Source organism: Erigeron canadensis, chromosome 6 (assembly GCF_010389155.1).
Source record: "Erigeron canadensis isolate Cc75 chromosome 6, C_canadensis_v1, whole genome shotgun sequence".
In the NCBI taxonomy this organism is placed as follows: domain Eukaryota; kingdom Viridiplantae; phylum Streptophyta; class Magnoliopsida; order Asterales; family Asteraceae; genus Erigeron; species Erigeron canadensis.
In genome coordinates, this window is record NC_057766.1 from 25,599,472 (window position 1) to 25,620,831 (window position 21,360).

General features: G+C 33.2%; 3 protein-coding genes across 3 annotated transcripts; 1 reads left to right on the forward strand and 2 right to left on the reverse strand.

The window, feature by feature from the left end:
• Positions 1-8: 8 nt before the first annotated feature.
• Positions 9-4,205, reverse strand: LOC122604555. The gene is made up of 9 exons (XM_043777439.1): positions 4,052-4,205; positions 3,848-3,967; positions 3,660-3,770; positions 3,157-3,595; positions 2,616-3,043; positions 2,004-2,522; positions 1,782-1,926; positions 327-1,201; positions 9-223 (listed from the first exon to the last, which is right to left on the reverse strand). The coding sequence occupies exons 1-9, from the start codon at positions 4,203-4,205 to the stop codon at positions 9-11; spliced, it is 3,006 nt and encodes a 1,001-aa protein (XP_043633374.1).
• Positions 4,206-6,732: 2,527 nt separating this feature from the next.
• LOC122604556 lies at positions 6,733-11,916 on the reverse strand. Its single transcript, XM_043777440.1, has 8 exons — positions 11,764-11,916; positions 11,420-11,687; positions 11,230-11,326; positions 11,003-11,133; positions 10,799-10,883; positions 7,293-7,413; positions 7,025-7,204; positions 6,733-6,948 (listed from the first exon to the last, which is right to left on the reverse strand). Exons 1-8 carry the CDS (start codon positions 11,914-11,916, stop codon positions 6,733-6,735), a joined length of 1,251 nt encoding a protein of 416 aa, XP_043633375.1.
• Positions 11,917-17,538: 5,622 nt separating this feature from the next.
• Positions 17,539-21,285, forward strand: LOC122602627 (peter Pan-like protein). Its single transcript, XM_043775222.1, has 8 exons — positions 17,539-17,616; positions 17,788-17,854; positions 18,009-18,191; positions 18,866-19,096; positions 19,259-19,351; positions 19,467-19,654; positions 20,207-20,400; positions 20,906-21,285. Exons 2-8 carry the CDS (start codon positions 17,837-17,839, stop codon positions 21,016-21,018), a joined length of 1,020 nt encoding a protein of 339 aa, XP_043631157.1. The 5' UTR covers positions 17,539-17,616; positions 17,788-17,836; the 3' UTR covers positions 21,019-21,285.
• The last annotated feature ends 75 nt before the right edge of the window (positions 21,286-21,360 follow it).

Here is a 21,360-nt window from a genome sequence, read left to right on the forward strand (position 1 = left end):
TTCTGGTGTCAGGCTCGCATGTAATGCTTGATGCTCGATATGCAATTTTTTTTATCATAATTGAGTTCATCCTGAATGAGCATGTTGCATGCCATATTGATGTATCTGAAATCTGGGCAGGGCATGTTTGGTATGTCTTTCAAGCTCATTCCACTTGCGAGGAGCATGTTTTCGATTTTTGCCAATGCTATATGTTTGATGGCCTCCTGGTCTAGCTCCAAATCTGTTTGAATGTTTAATGGTGAAAATGCTAATAACTGCATAAATTATAACAGTAGACGTGTGTATCTTAAATGATTTTGAATATAAATAATAACATGTAATACCTGGTTCATTAAGCTCTTTTCTTCGGATAGCAAGTATGTCTTCGGTGAGGTTGTCGTATGTTTTATCCCAGACGTATTCGGGCCGCGACAAACTGTCTGATGTTATGAGCATGACAAATAAGGATCGGCAATATGAGCCTGTAGCCCAGGTACTTGTCTCCTTAATCGATTGGATGTACTCCTCGTCACCATCCAATAGGCCCAACGCGTAGCAAGTTTCTTTGTACGTTTTGTAGACTTTCCCATGTACGGTTTTCAGGTCCTTATAACATGTTGGGCCTTTAATTTTGTTCAGTAACATTCTAAGATAGTACGTTTCTCCATGCTTTGGAGACACGTAGTTGATCCTGCCGATAGACGACCCTTGGGTTCTTCTTGTCCATTTTTTGTCTTTCGTGTTCCATTTAAATTTGGTCGGGAATTTGGCATAAGTCAAACCTCTTGCCTCTTCGTTGTTCTTGTTGCATTCCATCCATTGTATAAACTGGGAATCCTTGACTGTGTGCTTTGTAACTACATCGGCTATCTGGTCGTGCTGATCAAAGACGATCGGTTTCCGGTTTTTAATGTGGAAGGATAATCTTTGAACGGGGGGTTTCTGATAGTGTATATCATAAGCAAATAATCTCCAGGATGCTTCACACGCGGATATGTAACGGCAGTCATAGAAGGCCGCAACCTCGTCCACATCATTTTCTTTTTGGTTCTCCTTGTTTGATTGTTGCTTTTTTTTGGGGAAACCAACTGTTATTCTGTCCGGGCCTTTGTTGATGTATTTAAACAAATACTTAATCGCTCCGAGTTTGTTACACCATTCTATGTTCATGTGTCCTTGATACTGCTTCAGGAGCTTTGGGTTGTAACCGACGACAAACCTGGTTTAGATTGTAGACAATTGTAAGTAAGTGTCTATCTGAACACTGAATGCAATGTAAATAAACGTTTAGAATTACATATGGTTGCTGTAGTATAAAGCGGAAACTGTTCGGGTTAGAGTTGTTTTGCTTTTTGAAATCAGCCTGAAGTGTTTTCAAAATGTACTTTATATTATGTTTTCAAACTGTAAAAAAATAGTTCACAATATTAAGCACTTAATGTGCGTAAGTAGTGGTGAACATTCGGCTTATGAATTATGTATTTGCAGTATCTAATTTTTTTTTTTAAAGAATGACCATTAAATATTCAGTGATGACCATTATAATTCACATTGTTAAAGTCAGTTGGCCGTTATCCAAGTTGGTTCCACTCTTAGTGATGCCTGTATTTCTTCTTCTATAAACCGGAAATCCTTTGTCATCAATGTGAGTTGCATCTGTGTATTCACGTGGGAATCTTTTTGATCATTTTTTTTCTTTCATACCGTTGCTCTTTGGAATTTCTTTCATACAGGGGCTCTTTGGATTGTCCTTGCCACATGGCCCGTGCATCATGAATTTAGTCACCAGATGATGTAACTCTCTATCAACTTCTTCGTCTGGGATCTCAGCTGATATAACACGGTCGATGTCTTCTGGGTTTCTTAACTTGTCGGGTTCCTCAAAGAATAAACAGATATGGGCATGAGGTAGTCCGCGTTTTTGAAACTCCACGGTGTACACAACTGGGTAATAAATAAACGCATGTCAATGTGTTGAATTAGTGATTATAAGAATAGTAAAACATATAAAGATTGTGTACCTCCGCTGGCTTTCCCGAGTATGTGTTCATCTTCTATGTTTTTGATCAGGTGATCAAGCTTCATCTTGAACATTCTTGTGAGTATGTCCGGTCTGTCTTCTGATTTAAGTCCGTTCTTTTCTAAGAATCTACAGATCTCGGGCCATTTGGGATTGCAGGTAAATGTTATAAATAGATCTGGATACCCAACATGGTTGCAAAGGGCCATGGCATCCATGTAGTTCTGCTGCATGTATCTTGCCCCGCCGGTGAAAGAAGAAGGCAAAAATATTTGGGTACCCATTTTTGAGGCATCTTTCTGACCCGATTCAGCTGCTTTACATATAGTGTCTTCATCAGCCACCCTTAGTGTTTTTTGATTGCATTTCACGTAATACAATCGATCATTTTCAACCATGGTATACGTGTCAACCAGGAACTGTTGAAGCAGTTTCCTTGACATTAGAATTAAAGATTCTTCTTGGTGCCTCTGTTGGATTCTATATGCGATGAAAGCCCTCATCGAAACTCTTGTTCTCCCTTGCAAATTTTATATTTAAGTTGGTTAGAGTAAATATCAAGTAGATTGGTTAAATTAAAAATTGAAATAAATAAGGAAGTTCACGTTTTTACCTGGTCCGTTTAGGTCTTCTACATCCCTTAGTGGTATATCAATTCTGTATCCGTCTTCAGCAAACGGAAATAGTAATGGATATTGTAAAGCGAGATATGACGGATGTAACTCATTGATTCTTTGCAAGTTGCCTGATTTTGTTTCTAATATTATGTCTCTTTTATCACCGGAGCCGTTTATGTCGCCAATAATCAATGCCGCGACTTCGTTTGTAGTAGGCAGATTGTATGTCCTTCCATCTTTGCCTCTGCGCCCAACCAATATGAGTTTGACAGCCTCCCTGTTGTTCATCGATATCCGGTCTCTTGCCATGCGAAATTGCTTCACTAAAGGGTTGGTGATATCTAACATCCCTTTCAGTTGATGAACAGTTAAAAATGGTATTGAATTTGGATCTGTGATTGATCCTTTATTTTCTGAGCTGTCACTGTATGATTGATTTTTCAACAAACATATAAATACGTTTTCTGTTTGTTGAATTATAAAAGGAAAATAAGATATTGAAAGAGTATTAGTTGGTTAATGTTGTTGTAAACAAACCTGTATGCCGAAAATCTGTGAGATACTTCATTGTCGGTGTCGACTATATAAAGTTGTAAGAACTTAGGTTTTTGTCCCGTTCGAGGCATCAAACTTCCAATTGAATGATAGTTTTGGCCATGCATCCTGAAATTGTATGGGCCTCCTCCTTTGTTGTATGTGTGATCTATCTTTCCACCCATTGACGTAAAGCTAAACATCGTGTTGTATTGTCTTATGTTTTCGATGAAATCTTTACTCTGTGGGTTCTTACCATGGAATAGTTGAGCTAACATAGTCGGTGGTTCTTTTAGCTTGGGCAGCTGAACTTTTCCCCTTGAACAACACAATGAGTACGATTTTTTCTTTAAATCTGTGTTTCCTCTGATGGCTTCTCCGTACCATAGCATTGCTTGACATGAGTCACAGATATAGGTTGGGTCGTACATGTCGATGTATTCTGTTTCAGGCCAATGTTATGTTAATGTACTTTTAGTTAATAGTGAAATAGTTTAGATGCGTACCTTTTGATATTCCGTTTTTGCTATCATATAAAGACTTTCTCATCTTTTTGTATTCTGATGATGTTGCTAAGTCTACATCATAGAGATTTGACTCGTCAAAGTTGGCGTAACCTGTTATTGAGAATCACTAATTTGTAAGGTCTAACTTTTGTGGGGTAATTTTCTTATATAACTGAGTAGATGCTGACCTGAGTTGCTTTCCATACCAACGATATTCTGTTTTCCGCCTGTGTTGGTATTGTTTTGTTGTCCTTTTTTTTGTTGCCTTGTTTTAAGTTTGGTAATTGGATGGCCACGTTTACTGGATTCTGTATTTGAAGCATGCAGTACAGAGTATATTTAATTGAATACTGATTAATGAGAGTTGCATAATTAAGTAGAGATTGTTATACCTGGATTGTCATTTGTTGCTTGGTAAGTGATTGGGACTTCATATAATGATGATCCGTTAGCTGGGTTTGTTTCCGTAAAGTCTGCTATATGTATGTTAGTTTTTCGTTTTCTTGGATTTTTTTGTTGTTGAAGAATTCTGGAGTTGTTGTTCATATTGCTGTTGGTTGTGTATAAGAGTGCAGGTGTAATTAATATTATGACGAATTGATAAAAGATATATCGATCCTACTATATATATAGAGGAATTATTCATTAGCTTTGGTTAGTTGTATTGTTTTTAAAATACAATTGTATTGAGTATGTAGTTTCCTTATTTGAATATATATGAACTGATAACGTAAGTTTTTCCCAAGTTAATAGTGTAATTTATATAATTATTATATTTTAAAAATCTCAAGTGCAGATACTTACTTGTTGTATTCACATTCACATTAATTTTTTATAAATTTATAATGGTTGGATTATTATTAATGGATGTGGAAAAATTAAAAGAAAAGGCTATAATGGATTAAAGTGATATTAATTTTATAATAAGGAAAGAGTTATCAATATAGAATTGTTCTCAAGTCTGTAGAAGTAACCACTAATTTGCTTTACTGTAAAGAGATATCAATGTTTGTAACTTTGTGAGTAATCGTATCTTCTACAAAGTTTCTGAAAAAATCTCTAGAACTAATCACGAATTGGTAGTACTATATCGATGGAAGTCGAACGGGACCTGGGTTGGTTTTTCATTATTGGCTACCAGTTTCATGGCTGGGAAATTACCACATTCCTGTGTCACACTGAGGTATTAGGATTTAAGATGAGAGGTTCTTTTCTGTTTTATTATTTTCTTAGCTTCACTTACCTCTCAGGTGATGAACCTAGGCAGTAGGCAGTCCAGTATTCTTTGGAATTGCTAAAACAATTGTTTGGTATGTGAGGACTTGATTCATTTGTTTAAATATAGTATGGATTAGGTAAATTTTATAACTTGTTTGTGACTTTAACAGTTGTGTATTTGGTTTCTGCCCTGCTTTTTCGCTGCAATGTAGTATGATGTGTTTTTCTACTCCTTTTTTGGTTGGCGTTTGCACTGTTATTGCACGCACCACATGATGTTGCTGAAATTATAATACGTGATCGGTTTCCTGTCCCACCCAAGATTGTTGGTGTGTGATCAACATGGTTCTCAGGTATTCATTTTCTTAAAAACATTCTCCTTTTTAGGTTAGGTTAACCCACCAGCACTTCTTTAGTTAGTTCTATTTATATTCAGTTGTATTCATGTGACTTATAGGCTCGATTCTTGGTGGCCAAGTTGGACGCATCAGCAACATACAACAATGAAGGTTCGGCTGGAATGGATGTTATATTCACTGATGATCTGAACCTTCAAGTGTTTTTTGAACATCTATAGAAGCTTGCAGTTCAATCTTCATGAGACCAGATTTAAAACTTAGTACTTTATACACCCCCAAAAGTCAAAGTCCATCGTTTACAACTAAAACACAATGCTTTAAGTTGTTGTAAGAAGTGTAACACACCATTTGATATATTCAAAAGAATAAGGAGTACATGGGGATGTGTTAAATCTCAATATCAAGAAGGAGATTAGGCTGAAGATAGGCATTTTACATTTGGCTGTTTTGTAAGTTTATAGATAGTATGTTTATTATGTATTGGCTTTCTTAGGTTTTATGATGAATTATTCCCTTTGGGGGAGCTGGAAAATGCAAGAAAACATGGGGTTTCGACCCGTTACCCAACCCACCCAGTTTGTCAATTCAAGTAAATAGTTAAAACAGTTGGATACCGTTGAGTTAGTGGGTTCCTCTGTGCCATCCTATTGAGCCACTGCCATCATTGGTTCCTCGTCCTTGAATTGTTGTGATGTTTGCCTCTGATTGTCAGAAGATCAGCTCATTCAAATCATGATTTAAAATACATTGAATAAATTCGTGTTACCAAAAGATAGATCAAAGTGTCATGAAATTAGATTAATTAAAACTTAAGATAACATCATAACTTGATTTATTATGCGCGATATAAGCTAACTACTTCTGTTACTTTTTATCTTTTTTAAATCTCATTATATATATCATTTGCTAACCAACTATTAAGCCATCAGAAAATGTCAATTAAGCTCACCAAACTTGATACACACGCTTTTACAAACTAATAAGAACCAAGTTTATGAAAAGTACCTATGGGGAAAACCTATATTGATCCCAAATGATACAGTTGCAGATATATGCATGTACAAATCTTTTAAAGGTTGACGCCCTATACAGATGTACAAAGGTTTAGAAGACAGACTGCAATCTTATGTGTTGTGACTAAGTTAAAGCGAACAATATATATAGGTCATTTCAATTTTACATCAATACTTTTTTCTGCAAGCAACTTTTTGCTACTTCAAATGAACAAAAAAAATTACACCATTCTATTTGGAGGACAGTAAAGCAACTATAAACTGATCACCTTGATCCAAATATAACATAATCCAGAGATAATGTATCTAAATAGACATCACAAAACAGAGATTTGACATTACCAAATTTAAGAGTAATTTCTCAAACATAACACGACTAATAATAAGAAGCTCCTAAACATAAGAAATAAGCTAAAGAAAAAATTCCTAAACGTAAAATATATTGATAGGTTAAGTCCTAGAAAGGCTAAACATGTGTTGTCATCAAGCCTTTTGATTTTTTTGGTTCTTCAAGTTGCCAATTCCATTTTCTAGGTTGTTCTCTTTAAAGATGTTTTCATCAGTAGGGTCGTTTTCCTCAAATTTGGGGATCTTCAGATTCCTAGCTTCATCGGATGGTTTGTTGTTTCTTTTCTTTTTAGAGTAAGTACCCATATCTTTTTCATCCTCATCACTATCATCATCCAAGAATATGGCATTCTGTTCAAGTAAATAACAAACGTAATTATAATTAGTAGTTAATAAATATAAAAGTATATAATTAGTTGTAAAGTACCTCTTTGGTAACTGGTTGAGCCAAAACACATTTTATGATATCCGTGTCACTCGAGAGACTGAAGACTGTAAATATTTTGTATCGGTTTTTCACATTGTAGTCTGTAATTTCAACTCTGAATACATAGGATTTATTGAGGATTGTGTTAAATTCATCAGGATAAACATGATGCGTATCTCCCTGCGAGAGTATATGTAATTGTATTATTATTAATTCTATTTATGTGAATAATAATTTGTATTTAAATACATATGTATGACTATATTACCGGTTTAATCTTGTTTATCAAGTATGAAGCCGACCGTTTAACCAGTTTGGTCACACCGGTTTCAAAAATCCACAACGGACCACTTCCAGATTTGTCTTTGACCATTACTTGCAATTTGATGCTGCAAAACATGTATATAGGTTAGTATATAAGTATTTTGGTTAGCACAGATAATGTATGGATAAAGTGGTTGCTTTTTACCGGTGGTAAACATCAAGAACAACTTTACACACTTCACATTCATAGTAGACTTTTCTCTGTTTATCGGTTTTCTCAAGCTTCACTACCTTCTTATGGCATTTACGACATGCTAAGTAATTCCAGCCTTTGTCCGTTATTATACTTGTTATTGTACCAATAACAACACATGTAGTAGGCTGTGATATGATAATGAATGCATTAGTAATGTGAATCATATAACAATTACTTTTACAAAGAATAAAAAAGTTGTGAAAAAAGTATCATACTTGTTTTATAGCAGGTAACTCAAGAATGCTCTTTAATGGAAGATTCAAATAACTATCTTGAGGCTTGACGTGTATCATCTTGCTTGAAAGCTTTGGATATTGTGAAAACGTGTTTTAGCACGTTCCCGGATCGATTAACACGAGATCTAACAATCATAGATGTGCGGAATCCGTCTGTGATCGTCTTTAAGGTTAATTAATGATTATCATGATAAAAACACACGAAGATAATAAGAACAGGAGATAAACACAAAAATACTATCATTAATCATATGATTACAAGATGAATCCGTATGATCAACATCTACAATGATTACGGATTACAATCATTGAGACGAATCGTGATAGTTTGGGCGGTATCTCGAGGTATAGATCTCTACCTCGAGAACCTAGTGAATGACTCTATGTTGCAACTAAATCATCAATCTAAATTCGTGACCTAAGACTTATATTTATAGGCTGAACAAACGGACTGGGCCTTATTAACTTAATAGTTCTTAGCCTTTTAGAATTATTGCATCGGACAACAGATTGTGCACTTTATGTGCTCTAACAAACTCCCCCTTGGCCGGTGCAATCAATTCTTCACAAACCGATATTAATTATAGAAAGTCTAAATGAATAGCCTCCCCCTTAACTTGAGATATCGGATTTTCAATGTTGAGACTTGATCTTCTGAAACTGCAATCTCATCTTCAACCTGCAAAATCTCTATATCTTCATGAAAACTAACCAACCCAACACTTCTCGCTGTAGTTCTCCCCCTCAGTAGTAGCACCTCCAAATTAAACATCAGCAATCTTCCACCCTAGGATTTATTGCCGGAGACTCTGCTCATCTTGCTTAATTGGCATGTAATGGCGGAGTTGAATTTCCAACAATCAACATCAAATCAATCAGCTCTCACAAAAATAAGAAACTCTGTAGCTTGAATCACAAACTGTAGTATCATGAATCCTGTCTCATCTAGCAGTGTCTGACTCTGTCTTGTATCTTCACAACTCTACCAATCACCCGAAGCCTTTCTAATCAGATATCCTCTTCAGTTGTATACGCTGCCATATACAAAGATCTTTATCTTCGTGACTGCTCCTCTCAGTCACCCGATATCATCTTTATGTCTTGGAATATAGATAAGATTCAATCTTCAAATACTCAACAACAAGTAACCAGCTTCATTGCACCAACACTTCAACAGTTCAAACCGCTATATCAAAAAGATCAACTTCTAATAATATTCCAATAATAACATGATGATCTTCAAACTCGAACATTATAATACTTTAATCACCATCAACCGTTAAACTGAATGAATGAACAGAATAACCTTTGATCTTCAATGAATGTCGAGTAGTTCATATTTTTGCTTAGAAATACCGAGGACTGAAAGTTTTATCCCCCCCATTTCTCTGCAAAAATCTTGAACTTCAGCCTGTCTTAGGTATCTCCTATCCTGTATGAGGTTCCAAATGGCCTAGAGCATATAACAACTACAAACTCTTCGCCGATAACAGGGTACACCATTTTCCCTCCAAATTTTCTGGGAAAAACACCTTTACGTGAAACATTGGTATTCACGTAAATTATTGAATCTAAGATGGTAGGAAAAATTTGATGATTTGTCAAAATTTTGTGCCAAAACCGTGCCAAATATGCGCGAAAACGGACCAAAATTTTCCGACCATTACCAAATTTTGAATCTCGCGTAAAAATCCACTTCTAAGACCATGGAAGAAATTAAATTTTACTCAAGATTTCCCGCCTTTTTACTTTTTTTTTTTTTTTTTTTTTTATAACTACCCTGTTGTGTGCTTCCATGTAATTGATCTTCTGATGTTGAAACACACTGAACCCCTCTAAAGTATCTTGAGAACATCTTCGTCGTCTGATAAGAACCATATACGAACTTGTCTCAGCTAGAACGACTATCTTTGTGATGACATCAACTCTCAGTTAAACTAACTTCTTGATGACATCAGCACGAACTTAGATGTTATCTTCGTAAGAACTCAGTCTGCATGAAACGAAGTTTAAGTTCGTGAGAACAACTAACTTCGTAAGTGCAATCTAACTTCGTAAGAACAAAGTTACTTTGCAACCAAATGCTAAGTTCGTAAGTGTAAGTTCGTGAGGTGAAAAAGGTTAAGTTCGTGAGGTGTGTTTGGCTATTTTGGGTTAAGTTCGTAGGGTGAAGACCTCATCTGTACGAAGTTAAGACTTAAGTTCGTAAGCACAACTAACTTCGTAAGTTAAATTCGTTTCCTATCTTCGTGAGATGAACTTAGAACGAATTTAAAGTTAAATTCGTTTCCTATCTTCGTGAGATGAACTTAGAACGAATTTAGCAGATCTGGTCGAAATTCTTCATCAAAAACCTAATTTTCAGATCTCGTTTGAGGAAATATCATCCTCCAAAGCTCTGATACCACTTGTGAAAACGTGTTTTAGCACGTTCCCGGATCGATTAACACGAGATCTAACAATCATAGATGTGCGGAATCCGTCTGTGATCGTCTTTAAGGTTAATTAATGATTATCATGATAAAAACACACGAAGATAATAAGAACAGGAGATAAACACAAAAATACTATCATTAATCATATGATTACAAGATGAATCCGTATGAACAACATCTACAATGATTACGGATTACAATCATTGAGATGAATCGTGATAGTTTGGGCGGTATCTCGAGGTATAGATCTCTACCTCAAGAACCTAGTGAATGACTCTATGTTGCAACTAAATCATCAATCTAAATTCGTGACCTAAGACTTATATTTATAGGCTGAACAAACGGACTGGGCCTTATTAACTTAATAGTTCTTAGCCTTTTAGAATTATTGCATCGGACAACAGATTGTGCACTTTATGTGCTCTAACAGATATTGTTCAGAGGCTTCCATTTGAGAAGAGTTTTCTTTTAAGCTAAAATTTTAAAACATAAGTGTACATAAGTATTAAGAATCAAAACAAAAAACTATTATAAGTATTATATGTAAGTAAATATTCAAATATGTTGAAATTATTACGTATACCTTTCCTTGAACTCAATGATAGGACCAATGTTTTCATTAATATATAGCTTTGCACCGTACATACAGTTAGAGACTTGAGGTTTGTCTATGAATAAAGTAAGCGTTAGTCATCTACTTAATTAGAATACATATGAAATACGAATATAATATAAATAATTATTAAACAGAATTCTAATTAAATTAATTAAAGGTATAAATAATTACTGTTCCAGTTGTTGAACTTCGCGAGTTGTAGCAGAATAATAACAGGTTCATCAATTTCTTCATTAGCTAACACGTACTGGTGTAGTTGTTTGCCATAATCATCCCATAAAGCACATTGTATAACAATTCCACTGTTACATGGTTTTATCGGATCAGTAGTATGTCATTGTGAATATTATAATTATACAGCCACTGAATTAACAAAAATAAGAATGAACAAAACGTACTTGTCATCACGTAGTTGACACTCAAGTATATGTCTTGGATCTTGTTTTGTGCCCATAACACGAATAGGTTTATTTCCAATCACCTGTCCTATGATATCTGGGTTTCTTTTTTGGTTAAATCATGTTAATATGTAGAATGGAATTTATTGGTAAGCAATGCAAAAGTTTAATGATAAAAAGGAAGACTTACCAAAACTTGCAGTCTTATCTACTGTTGAGTTGTTGATTCGTTCAAACGAACAAAACTCAAACTTGTCACCAGGAATTTCAAAGGCGGGACTGTCATAAACAACCGTGTCATCCAAAAAACAAAGCCTATATGAGTGATTTGCTAACAGAAACATGGACTTAGTGGATTTTACATCAAAGTTCGAAATAACTCGAAACCCTCCTTCTTCAAGCATGTGCTCAAATTTTGAAATCAAGGTGTTATGGATTGAACCATGAATCTTGGTGCCCTATGAATAAGCATATATAACGATTTAATATGTTTGTATACATGATATTAAAAAAGCATAGTATGAGAGATATTACCTGTTCATCAACCAAAATCATATCAAGGCTGCTTGGTTTAAAGTGGGTTTTTTGGTAGAATGTGTTCCAGAGAAGCAAAACTTGAACCTTGATTGTGCAATTTGCAGAATTGTCATTGATGTCTTGCAAAAACGTAAGGTTTTTGTCAGCCATAGTTGCTTCGTTGATGTGAATAATTATGCGACTTATGATCGAAGCTCTGTTTGTTACGGATTATATAATGAGTTTAATATAGTTTGATTACAATTCGGTTTTCTCAAATCCAGGTATTAATAAAAATTAAAAAACACAAAAAGGGAAAAAGACCTAATTGGATTACAATTAAAAAGGGATAAAAACCTAATTCGATTATAATTAGTAATAATAACAACGATTAATCCAGGTATTAATAAAAATTAAAAAACACAAAAAGGGAAAAAGACCTAATTGGATTACAATTAAAAAGGGATAAAAACCTAATTCAATTACAATTAGTAATAATAACAACGATTAATGTATTGCGAAGATTACCTTTTCGTTTTTGTGCAGATGATCGTTAACCTGGAAATAAGGAATAAGATTTGTTTTCATATTTTCTTTAAAGAATTTGTTGGTAGAGAACGACCAAAATCAGCAGCAGATACACATTGGTTTTTTTTTTTTTTAATGTATATTGTGTAAATGTAAAATAGATGGGCTCATGGGCTGATAAGGAGAATAAGTGGACATGTTAAATGCATTTTATTAATTAAGTTGAATTGATCCAAAACTAAAGATATAAATCCAAGACTAACGATATAAGACTTCTTATTGTAGGTAAACTGTTTTCATTAATTACATTAGGATTTATCCAAAATAAAGATATAAGTTAATTTGTTATATACGTTTTTTTTTAACCTATTTTGGAATTAAATATTTTATAATTAATTTAATTATTTTATAATTATGACATCATCAAAAGTCAATTTGATAAAATTAAGTGATGTGATTGGTTACTTAGTCATTAGTTCAACTGTCTTATAGTATATATTAAGATTCTAGGTCATGTACTCTGTTTGCATGGAGCGGTAGAATAGTTGGATTCAAAGATGCTAGATAGGTCATAGATATCTCTGGTGACAAAGTGAGTGGGTCTGATGGGTTGGGTGACATGTCAAAACTGAATTTTTCTTGTACGAGTTTGGTTGGGGTTACCCAAAAACACGTTTTGTCCATTTCGTATAATAAGTTAGCTAGTCTTTTGTACAAGTATTAGCTTTATACAAATCTAGTTGTCAATCAAATGATTTAGGAGGCTTCATGCATTAAATTGCATCTTGGACAATATAATATTAAACCCGTCTATCACATTTGACCGGTATCCTTTTAAGTTTTTGAGATAAGTCGGATTGACATGCTCGTTAGTAAAGGGGTAAAAAATACCACCTCTATCAGATTCTATCTATGATCTTTAATAAATTAAATGATATGGCCATATGGGCCAAAAATCGTGTGACTAGCTATTTAACAAAGAACGGGCCAGAAAATGAATTTGTTAAATAAATGATTCTGTCATATGGCTGATGAAAAATGTTTTGGTGGTGATGACATGTGTATGCAGCATCATTCGGTATTTTAAATCATCCAAAGTTAAACCTCAACATAGACAACAATGCGTCAAAGTTCAGAATAAATTACAAATTACATAAGTGATAGACTGATAGGGTTTATAAAAATGAGTAACTGTAATAAATTGACGAATGAATATCATATTAATTTTAAGGACATTTGGGTCGTAGTGGGTTAATGATATTATAAAGGGTTTAGTATTTTCAAATGCAATCAACTTTATAGTGTATTAAACTTCAATCATGTGTATTGTATGTAATAAATTTTCAAATTTTGTGCTTTGTATGTATCCGACCAATAAAAAATTTACAAGTTGCAGCCTATATGGTTGCCACATATAGGCGATTATATACAATGCACGGAATTTAAAAGTTCATTACATACAATACGCATCATTGAAGTTCGATACATACTATAATAATTTGTTTAAAGTTGTTTGCATTTCAATGTACTAATCCCTATTATAAAGGAGTCTAGGTGTAAGTTCAAATGAGAAAAATATAAAGTTTTCTAAAACATATCCATATATCATATATAGACCCCATAAGCTTCCCCAAACGATTCCAAACTATTCGTCTGAAATTGTGGAATACTGATTGAGGTGCATCACAATACAACTTAAGTTGTAAAAATTTGCAATATTTTCGTTTTAAAAATTTCTTACACAACGTTTAATACACTCTAAACTCAAATGAAGATAGGGGACTAATTTGTAACTTTTGGAAAATAAACCTTAAATCTTAAAATATGAGTGATGATCTTAATACCAAATAACTTAATAAATCTATAAAATACAGTGTGATAAATTTATTAAAAACAGTGGTACTGAAATCAATTATCTTAAAATATACTATCAAACGTCTTTGGTCTAAAAAATAAGGGTTCATTCTTATGGTTGACTCGATTCTCACACTACATCAGGTAACTTACTATTTTTTGATACCAATTCATTGTTTGTTAAATGTTTATTTTATTAGAAATTAGATTATTGTCCCGCGTGATACGCGGGTAAAAATATTTTTATACTTATATATATCTAAAATATTATTTTCTTAATTAATAGTTAACAAATTAAAATATTCAATTTCACTTTATTAACATTTGTTTTTTTAACCTTGATAATTTCACAACACTTATTGTGTTGCTCATTAAGTCTTACTGATTAAATAAATTATTCAATGCCAAAAGTTATTGCTTATCCATGTTATCACAAATATCTCGATGTTATTCGGATTTTCATATCATATCATAAAAAATATCAATCATGACACATTCTTTAGATGGTGCCAAGTCATACAACCTTCTAAACCGAGTTGCGAGATTGCCACCATCAAGCCAATGATCATTCTAAAATCTTGTCTTATTTTCACTCCCAATTGTTCTTTAATAACATCTTAAGAAGGCTAGCAATTGAATGTGTCTCAAAAAATGAGGAACATATATTTGCCTATATATTATTACCATTTGTTTTACACAAGAACACAGACTCAGAACCACGAATCACATTGATGATTTTAAACCTAATGTAATTCAGATTTTGAACCATATGTCATATTCATTTGTACATATCAATGTTAAATTAAAAGTATCCAGACCACCAAAACCTAAACCACCCACTTTTTTACCCAACAATTGTCTTCTAGTAAATCCATTACATTTCATTTTCCGAGTTCGACCCCCCCTTCTCCTCCCTTACCCCTTCCATAAAAAAAAATGAAGTTGTGATCTTTATCAATCGTAATAAAGAAAAATAAAATATACTAAATACTTTGAATTGCAGAGTAGAATCCATCATAAACAACGCATTAGTATTGAGATTAGATTTTATTCTATAATAACTTTACAAAATTTATGAAATATAACCATGGATGGAGTCCCCACTCCAATTTGGTGAATTTTGTCTTATTTTCACTCCCAAATATTCTTTAATAACATCTTAAGGGGCTAGCAATCGAGTATGGCTCATAGAATGATGTTCCATATATTATTACCATTTGTTTACACAGGAACACACTCTCGGATTCATGTATCACATCGATGATTTTAAACCTAACATAATTCAGATTTTGAACCACATGTCATATCCATTTGTACAATATCAATGCTAAATGAAGAGTATCCAGACCACGAAAACCTAAACCACCAACTTTCTTACTTGACAATTGCCTTCTAGTAGATCCATTACATTTCATTTTTTGAGTTCGACCCCCTCCTCTTCCCTTACCCCTTCCACCAAAAAAAATGAAGTTATGATCTTTATCATTCGAAATAGAGGAAAAATAATATATCTTAAATATATTTTGAATTACCAAGTTAGAATCTATCATAGACAACGCATTAGTATTGAGTTTTGATTTTATTCTGTAATAACTTTGCAAAATTTATGAAATATAACCATGGATGGAGTCCCTACTCCAATTTGGTGAATCTTATCTTATTTTCATTCCCAATTGTTCTTTAATAACATCTTAAGGGGGCTAGCAATCGAGTGTGCCTCCGAGAATGAGGAACATATATTTGCTTACATATTATTACTATTTGTTTTACACAGGAACGCAAACTCAGAACCATGAATCACATTGATGATTTTAAACTTAATGTAATTCAAATTTTGAACCACATATCATATCCATTTGTACATATCAATGCTAAATTAAAAGTATCTAAACCACCAAAACCTAAACCACCCACTTTTTTACCTGACAATTGTCTTCCAATATATCTATTACATTTCATTTTCCGAGTTCGACCCCCCTCCCCCCTTACCCCTTCTACAAAAATAAAATAAAATTGAAGTTGTGATTTTTATCAATCGAAACAGAGAAAAATAATATATCCTAAATACTTTGAATTGCCGAGTTAGAATCCATCATAGACAACGCATTAGTATTGAGTTTAGATTTTATTCTATAAAAACTTTGCAAAATTTATGAAATATAACCATGGATGGAGTTCCCACTCCAATTTTGGTATAATGTAAACTTTTTTAAGGGTATTTTTATAATTTTGTTCCTACAAAATATTAATAAATAAAGAATACATACAAACAATGAGTTTATTGTCATAGGCCCCTTCTTTGAAAGTACATCACTTGGTTGGAAATATTATTTTTGAGATAAACCCCTCTATTGGTAGAGTAAAAATATTAAGTTGTTTTTATTTTTAATAGAATAGAAAGAAAAAAAAAAGGTTGGAAAAAGGGTTTTTTTTTTGTTTGGGTAAAAGTACAGTACATTGATAATATAATTGTATGTAAAAATATTATATTTTTTTAAAATTCCTTTATAATAGTAATCACAATAGTCATGCATATTTAGAAACTAAAATATGTATCATTAATTTCAATAATTTATTTTATGTTGTTTAATAGAGCGCAACTTTTCCGTCACCACATGCTCCAAAATTGCATATCAATGTTAAAGGTTGACGTTCCCAAAGTTGTCACTCACCTAAGTTAAACTTGATCTTCTCAACACTGTCGTTAATAATTTATATACACATATATATATACTGTTGATACAGATTATTACGACATTATTAATATTCAATTTTGTTTTATTTTTGTTTAAAATATAGCTTACTATTTTTATTAATAGAGAATTGATCTATATATTTTATATGAAACATATATTAAATATTTCAAATTAAAATATGCTTTATTTTTTCATATTAGATTAACTATTATTCTATTGGATAAGATCTAAGATAGATAGTATTATTCTATTGAATATATTATATTAAAATTATTGGGTAAAAAGTGTAAATTTGTGATGAAAAATCATAAAGTGTAAATAGAGAGAGATTTTTTTATATAGTTATAAAAAGTATAAGTATTAATATTGTCATTTAATAAAGATGAACTAATTAAATTTGATCTAACGGTTATAAATCAAAGATGGACTTCATCTAAGGGCTCTTATTTGTTTAAAAATGAATTTAGGACCTTGTTATATATATATATTGGTAGATTTAGTCCTTTTGAGCTGCTTCATTCAGTGGTTTGTTTACGATCCTGCTCATACATCACTTAAAATATCTACTTATACAAAATCGTTTAAAGTAGTAGTAGTTTGGTAAAGAATGAAACACCTAAAACTTTAGGTGACATTTTGTAACTAAAACAAAGTTGAAGTCAATTTGGCGTATTTTTGTAACTTCAGTAGGCTTAAAGCCTTGAAATAGTTAAACCCCAAAAAGGGTGAAAAGGAGAACCCAAAACCCCTAACCACACCAGCCACTCTTTCCCTGCCGGCCACCATCCATCAGGTATGTTTTCTTTTTCCTCCATTTAATAAAAATATAAATTATATTATACTATTTATATATCTATATATCGCTTTACACACGAATAATTATAATAGGACACCATTTACTATCAATTTAGGTTATTTTACAAGCTTAATTTAGGTTATGGTACTAATATCGTGTTTATTGCAGTTTAGTTTGTAAAAACAGAATATTTCTAGGGCACCAAGTGGTTTATTAGATGGCTCGTTTTCGTAATGTAAGTTATTTAGCTCCTATCTTGTTAATTAGGACCCTTGTTTAATGTTTTAGTTTATAAATACGTTGTATCGTCTTCCCGATTCTACGATTTTTATGATACTTAAGTTTGGTGTTTGTGTGTGTGTGTGTGTGTGTGTTTGTTTGTTAATCAGAAAAGGAAAGTGGCATTTGTGAAACCAATAAGGAAGCAACCACAGCAAAATGTGGATCATGTTACTGGTGACAAGATACCGAGGAGTTTTGTTTTTTCAAGGTTGAAGTTACCTGGTTCTCTTAAACAGTTACAAGCAGATTTGAGAAAAATGATGCTTCCATATACGGCTCTAAACTTAAAGGTGCCCGTTTTCTTGTGATATGATTTCCAGGACATTGTTTCGTAATTACAAAGTACGCACTTGAACATGAAAAGTTTATTCCTTGTAGCTAATATATATGGATAATTGTAGTAAAAGTTTGTAAATTTTGCAAATAGAATTATACGTGTCCAGGAAAAGGTTCATTGAAGTTACAAACGTTTGTCATAAGTAGTGGCGAGGGACCTTATAAAGTGAGGGACTTAAAAACTGGTGGTCGAACATGCTGCACTATCGCAAAATCTCCCTTGGTGACTATTAGTTAATGATATCTGGATTTTTATAAAATTGATTGAATGACTTTGTAGACGGTCTTGATTGGTCAATTACTCATTTATGATCTGTTCTTTGACCTAAAGTCCCAAGAATCTTTTAGCATGATGATTTTTAGGTTAACACATTACTAACTCAACACACACCATCTTTATATCGATATATTAAGCATTTTTTTCTTCTCTCAAAACAAACATTGGAATTTTGTTTAATCTATATATAGATAACCAGATAGTGTCGGCTGTTCATTTGTAAACTTATGTCTTGCTTCTTAAAGAGGATTAACAAATCTTTTAAGTTTTTGCATCTATTAGTTTGGTGTTTTATTCTGTATTGTAAAGTAAATGCTGGTATAACTGCTTACTACTCGCTTTAAACTGCAGGAGAAGAAGCGTAATAACCTTAAAGATTTTTTGAATGTTGCTGGGCCTATGGGAGTTACACACTTTCTAATGTTATCAAAAGCAGGAAGTTCCCCATATCTGAGGGTTGCAAGAACACCACAGGGTCCAACCCTTACATTCAAAATCCACGAGTACTCATTAGCTGTTGATATCGCTAACTCCCAGTTGCGCCCAAGAGTACCAAAAGATCTATTCAAAAATTCTCCCCTGGTAATCTTGTAATTCACATGCTTTGTAATTTGCTATAAAAAAGAAAATTCAGATAGTGGGATCCGTTTTCTTGGATTTTTACCGTTAAAAGCATAGTTATGTGTTTCCAATTTGGCCAAGCTAATCTTTTGATTTTGATTTGTGGACCACTAATCAATTCAGATTGTGCTGTCTGGTTTTGGGCATGAGAAGGAACATTTGAAGCTGACAACCATTATGTTTAGGAACATTTTCCCTGCCATCGACCTTAACACGGTGAGTATATCTTCGGCTCTTCGCGTTCATTTAAATGTGTTTAGGATTTTGATTTGACACTAGCTTCACCTTAGTCATTTGTTGATCCTCATGATTTATGCTATATGTATTTCAGGTCAAACTTTCATCATGCCAGAGAATCGTGTTACTTAATTACAACAAAAAGACGAAGCTCATTGATTTTCGGCATTATTCTATTAGATTGCAGCCAGTTGGTGTTTCACGTAGAATCAGAAAGTTCGTGCAAAACCATGAAGTGCCCAATCTGGGAAGTCTTCAAGATGTGAGCGACTTTGTTACAAAGTATGTATCCCTCTCTCGTTCTGTATTGCACAAAGACATTCTGATGATATAATGGAGTGTTATGAACATTTCAGTTTTTTATTTTTTATTTTTAATATGCTGTCTGCCAGTAAGAAAGAAGAATATTCAAAGCGTAAAACGTTGGTTTCTATATGTGCATCGATTAATAGCTTTGCATATAGCGAACATTAGAAATTGGAAAAGAAAAGTCACATTAAAAATTTTGGAAGTACGACCTTTTTTTGGTTTTATTTGTCAGTTTCTGTTCACTCTTACATTACTGAAAAATAGATGCTTTCTGTCTTAAGTCTGGATAGATGTGTATCTCATAAGCAAATATTTTCATTTATCTATCATTGCATTTTCTAACCATTTAATTAATTATTTTTTGTGGATTTCTTTCTTATAGCATGTGTAATGCATGTTTAAATTGTGTGAGGACTTAACAAATGAAAGTAATTGATGGGTTTGACTGTTTTTGTGAATATATACAATCTGTTTTGTAACTATTATATTTTTACCTTCATTATTTCTTCTCCTTGTCATTGGAAGGGCTGGTTATGGATCAGAAAGTGAAGGAGACGACGAAGCAGCAACCGTAAGCTTAGCAACTGATCTTGGGAGAGTTAACAAGGCTTCCAGCAAAAGTGCAGTGAAGCTTCAAGAGATTGGGCCCAGAATGACTCTTCAGCTTATCAAGATTGAAGATGGATTATGTGCAGGCAACGTAATTTATAGTGAATATGGTAATTGATTTATGTCAAATCACATGTTCTTTTCTATTGTTTTTTATATTTTTGTTAGCTATTATAATGTCGTTTATATTTCATCTCATCTCATCAAAGTTGACCATGTTTACCCTACTTGTAGTTGAATACAAGTATTCACCAATTAACAGGTTTTAACTATTTTTAAGATTAATAGAGAACCTTGTGGAGACGTAGTCCGAATTGGACTGTCCGATAGCCCCAAAGAAACGAATTTTGCTATTGGTTCTTGATTTAGTCACCTTACCCGGGTGACAGCTCCCAAATAACCAATTTGCCATATGTAGTTATCAAGGAGCCTAATCAAAAAAGGATGGTCTTTAGTTGGCCCACCACTGTGTTTTGAGTCTCATCAGTTGTTTATACTGGACATCAAATTGGTAATTGTTGCCGTTTTCAAGAGAGAAGGAATACATAAAATAGTACATGCTGTGGATATACAATCTACAAATTATTCTCTTTACATGTCCTTTGTTTATTGCAGGGAATAGTGGTGGGAAGAAAGAGGAAACTGAAAATGAAGAGCCAGATATGGAGGGTGACTCAGAAGGTGATGGTGAAGGCAAAGAAAGTCAGGAAGAGACCATGGAAGACTAGCTTAGAACCATTATCTTGCATTTTATATTCAGATGTTAAATTTATCTAGGTATGTTCATCTACTGCTGAAGGCGTGGCATTATGTTCCATTTTTGTGCAGACCTCGTTCTAGATTCTAAACGGGTGGTGTAACGTGAGACACCCGGCGAGACCAGTTATTTGAGTGTTTCTACTTTTCTTACATAGCAAACTAAAATTTATTTTGTCATACAGAGTATCTCTTTATCTCAGCTATGTAAAATACTAAAATGTATTTTTCTGCTGCTTTTTTTTTTTTTCGTTTTAAATACCTTTTGTGTAGATTATATGTTAATATTCATATGTGGTTCCATGTTTCCTTGT

Excerpts from the sequence above, each read along its gene's own strand:
- LOC122604555 (XM_043777439.1), bottom strand. The coding sequence starts at position 4,205 with ATGAACAACAACTCCAGAATTCTTCAACAACAAAAAAATCCAAGAAAA. Across the intron at positions 3,771-3,847 it reads TGGTATGGAAAGCAACTCAG|GTTACGCCAACTTTGACGAG; the intron begins GTCAGCATCTAC and ends TCTCAATAACAG. Across the intron at positions 3,596-3,659 it reads CAAAAACGGAATATCAAAAG|AATACATCGACATGTACGAC; the intron begins GTACGCATCTAA and ends GGCCTGAAACAG.
- LOC122604556 (XM_043777440.1), bottom strand. The coding sequence starts at position 11,916 with ATGGCTGACAAAAACCTTACGTTTTTGCAAGACATCAATGACAATTCT. Across the intron at positions 11,688-11,763 it reads TGATTTTGGTTGATGAACAG|GGCACCAAGATTCATGGTTC; the intron begins GTAATATCTCTC and ends GCTTATTCATAG. Across the intron at positions 11,134-11,229 it reads TGTCAACTACGTGATGACAA|TGGAATTGTTATACAATGTG; the intron begins GTACGTTTTGTT and ends ACCATGTAACAG.
- LOC122602627 (XM_043775222.1), top strand. Across the intron at positions 18,192-18,865 it reads ATACGGCTCTAAACTTAAAG|GAGAAGAAGCGTAATAACCT; the intron begins GTGCCCGTTTTC and ends TTTAAACTGCAG. Across the intron at positions 19,352-19,466 it reads CTGCCATCGACCTTAACACG|GTCAAACTTTCATCATGCCA; the intron begins GTGAGTATATCT and ends TATGTATTTCAG.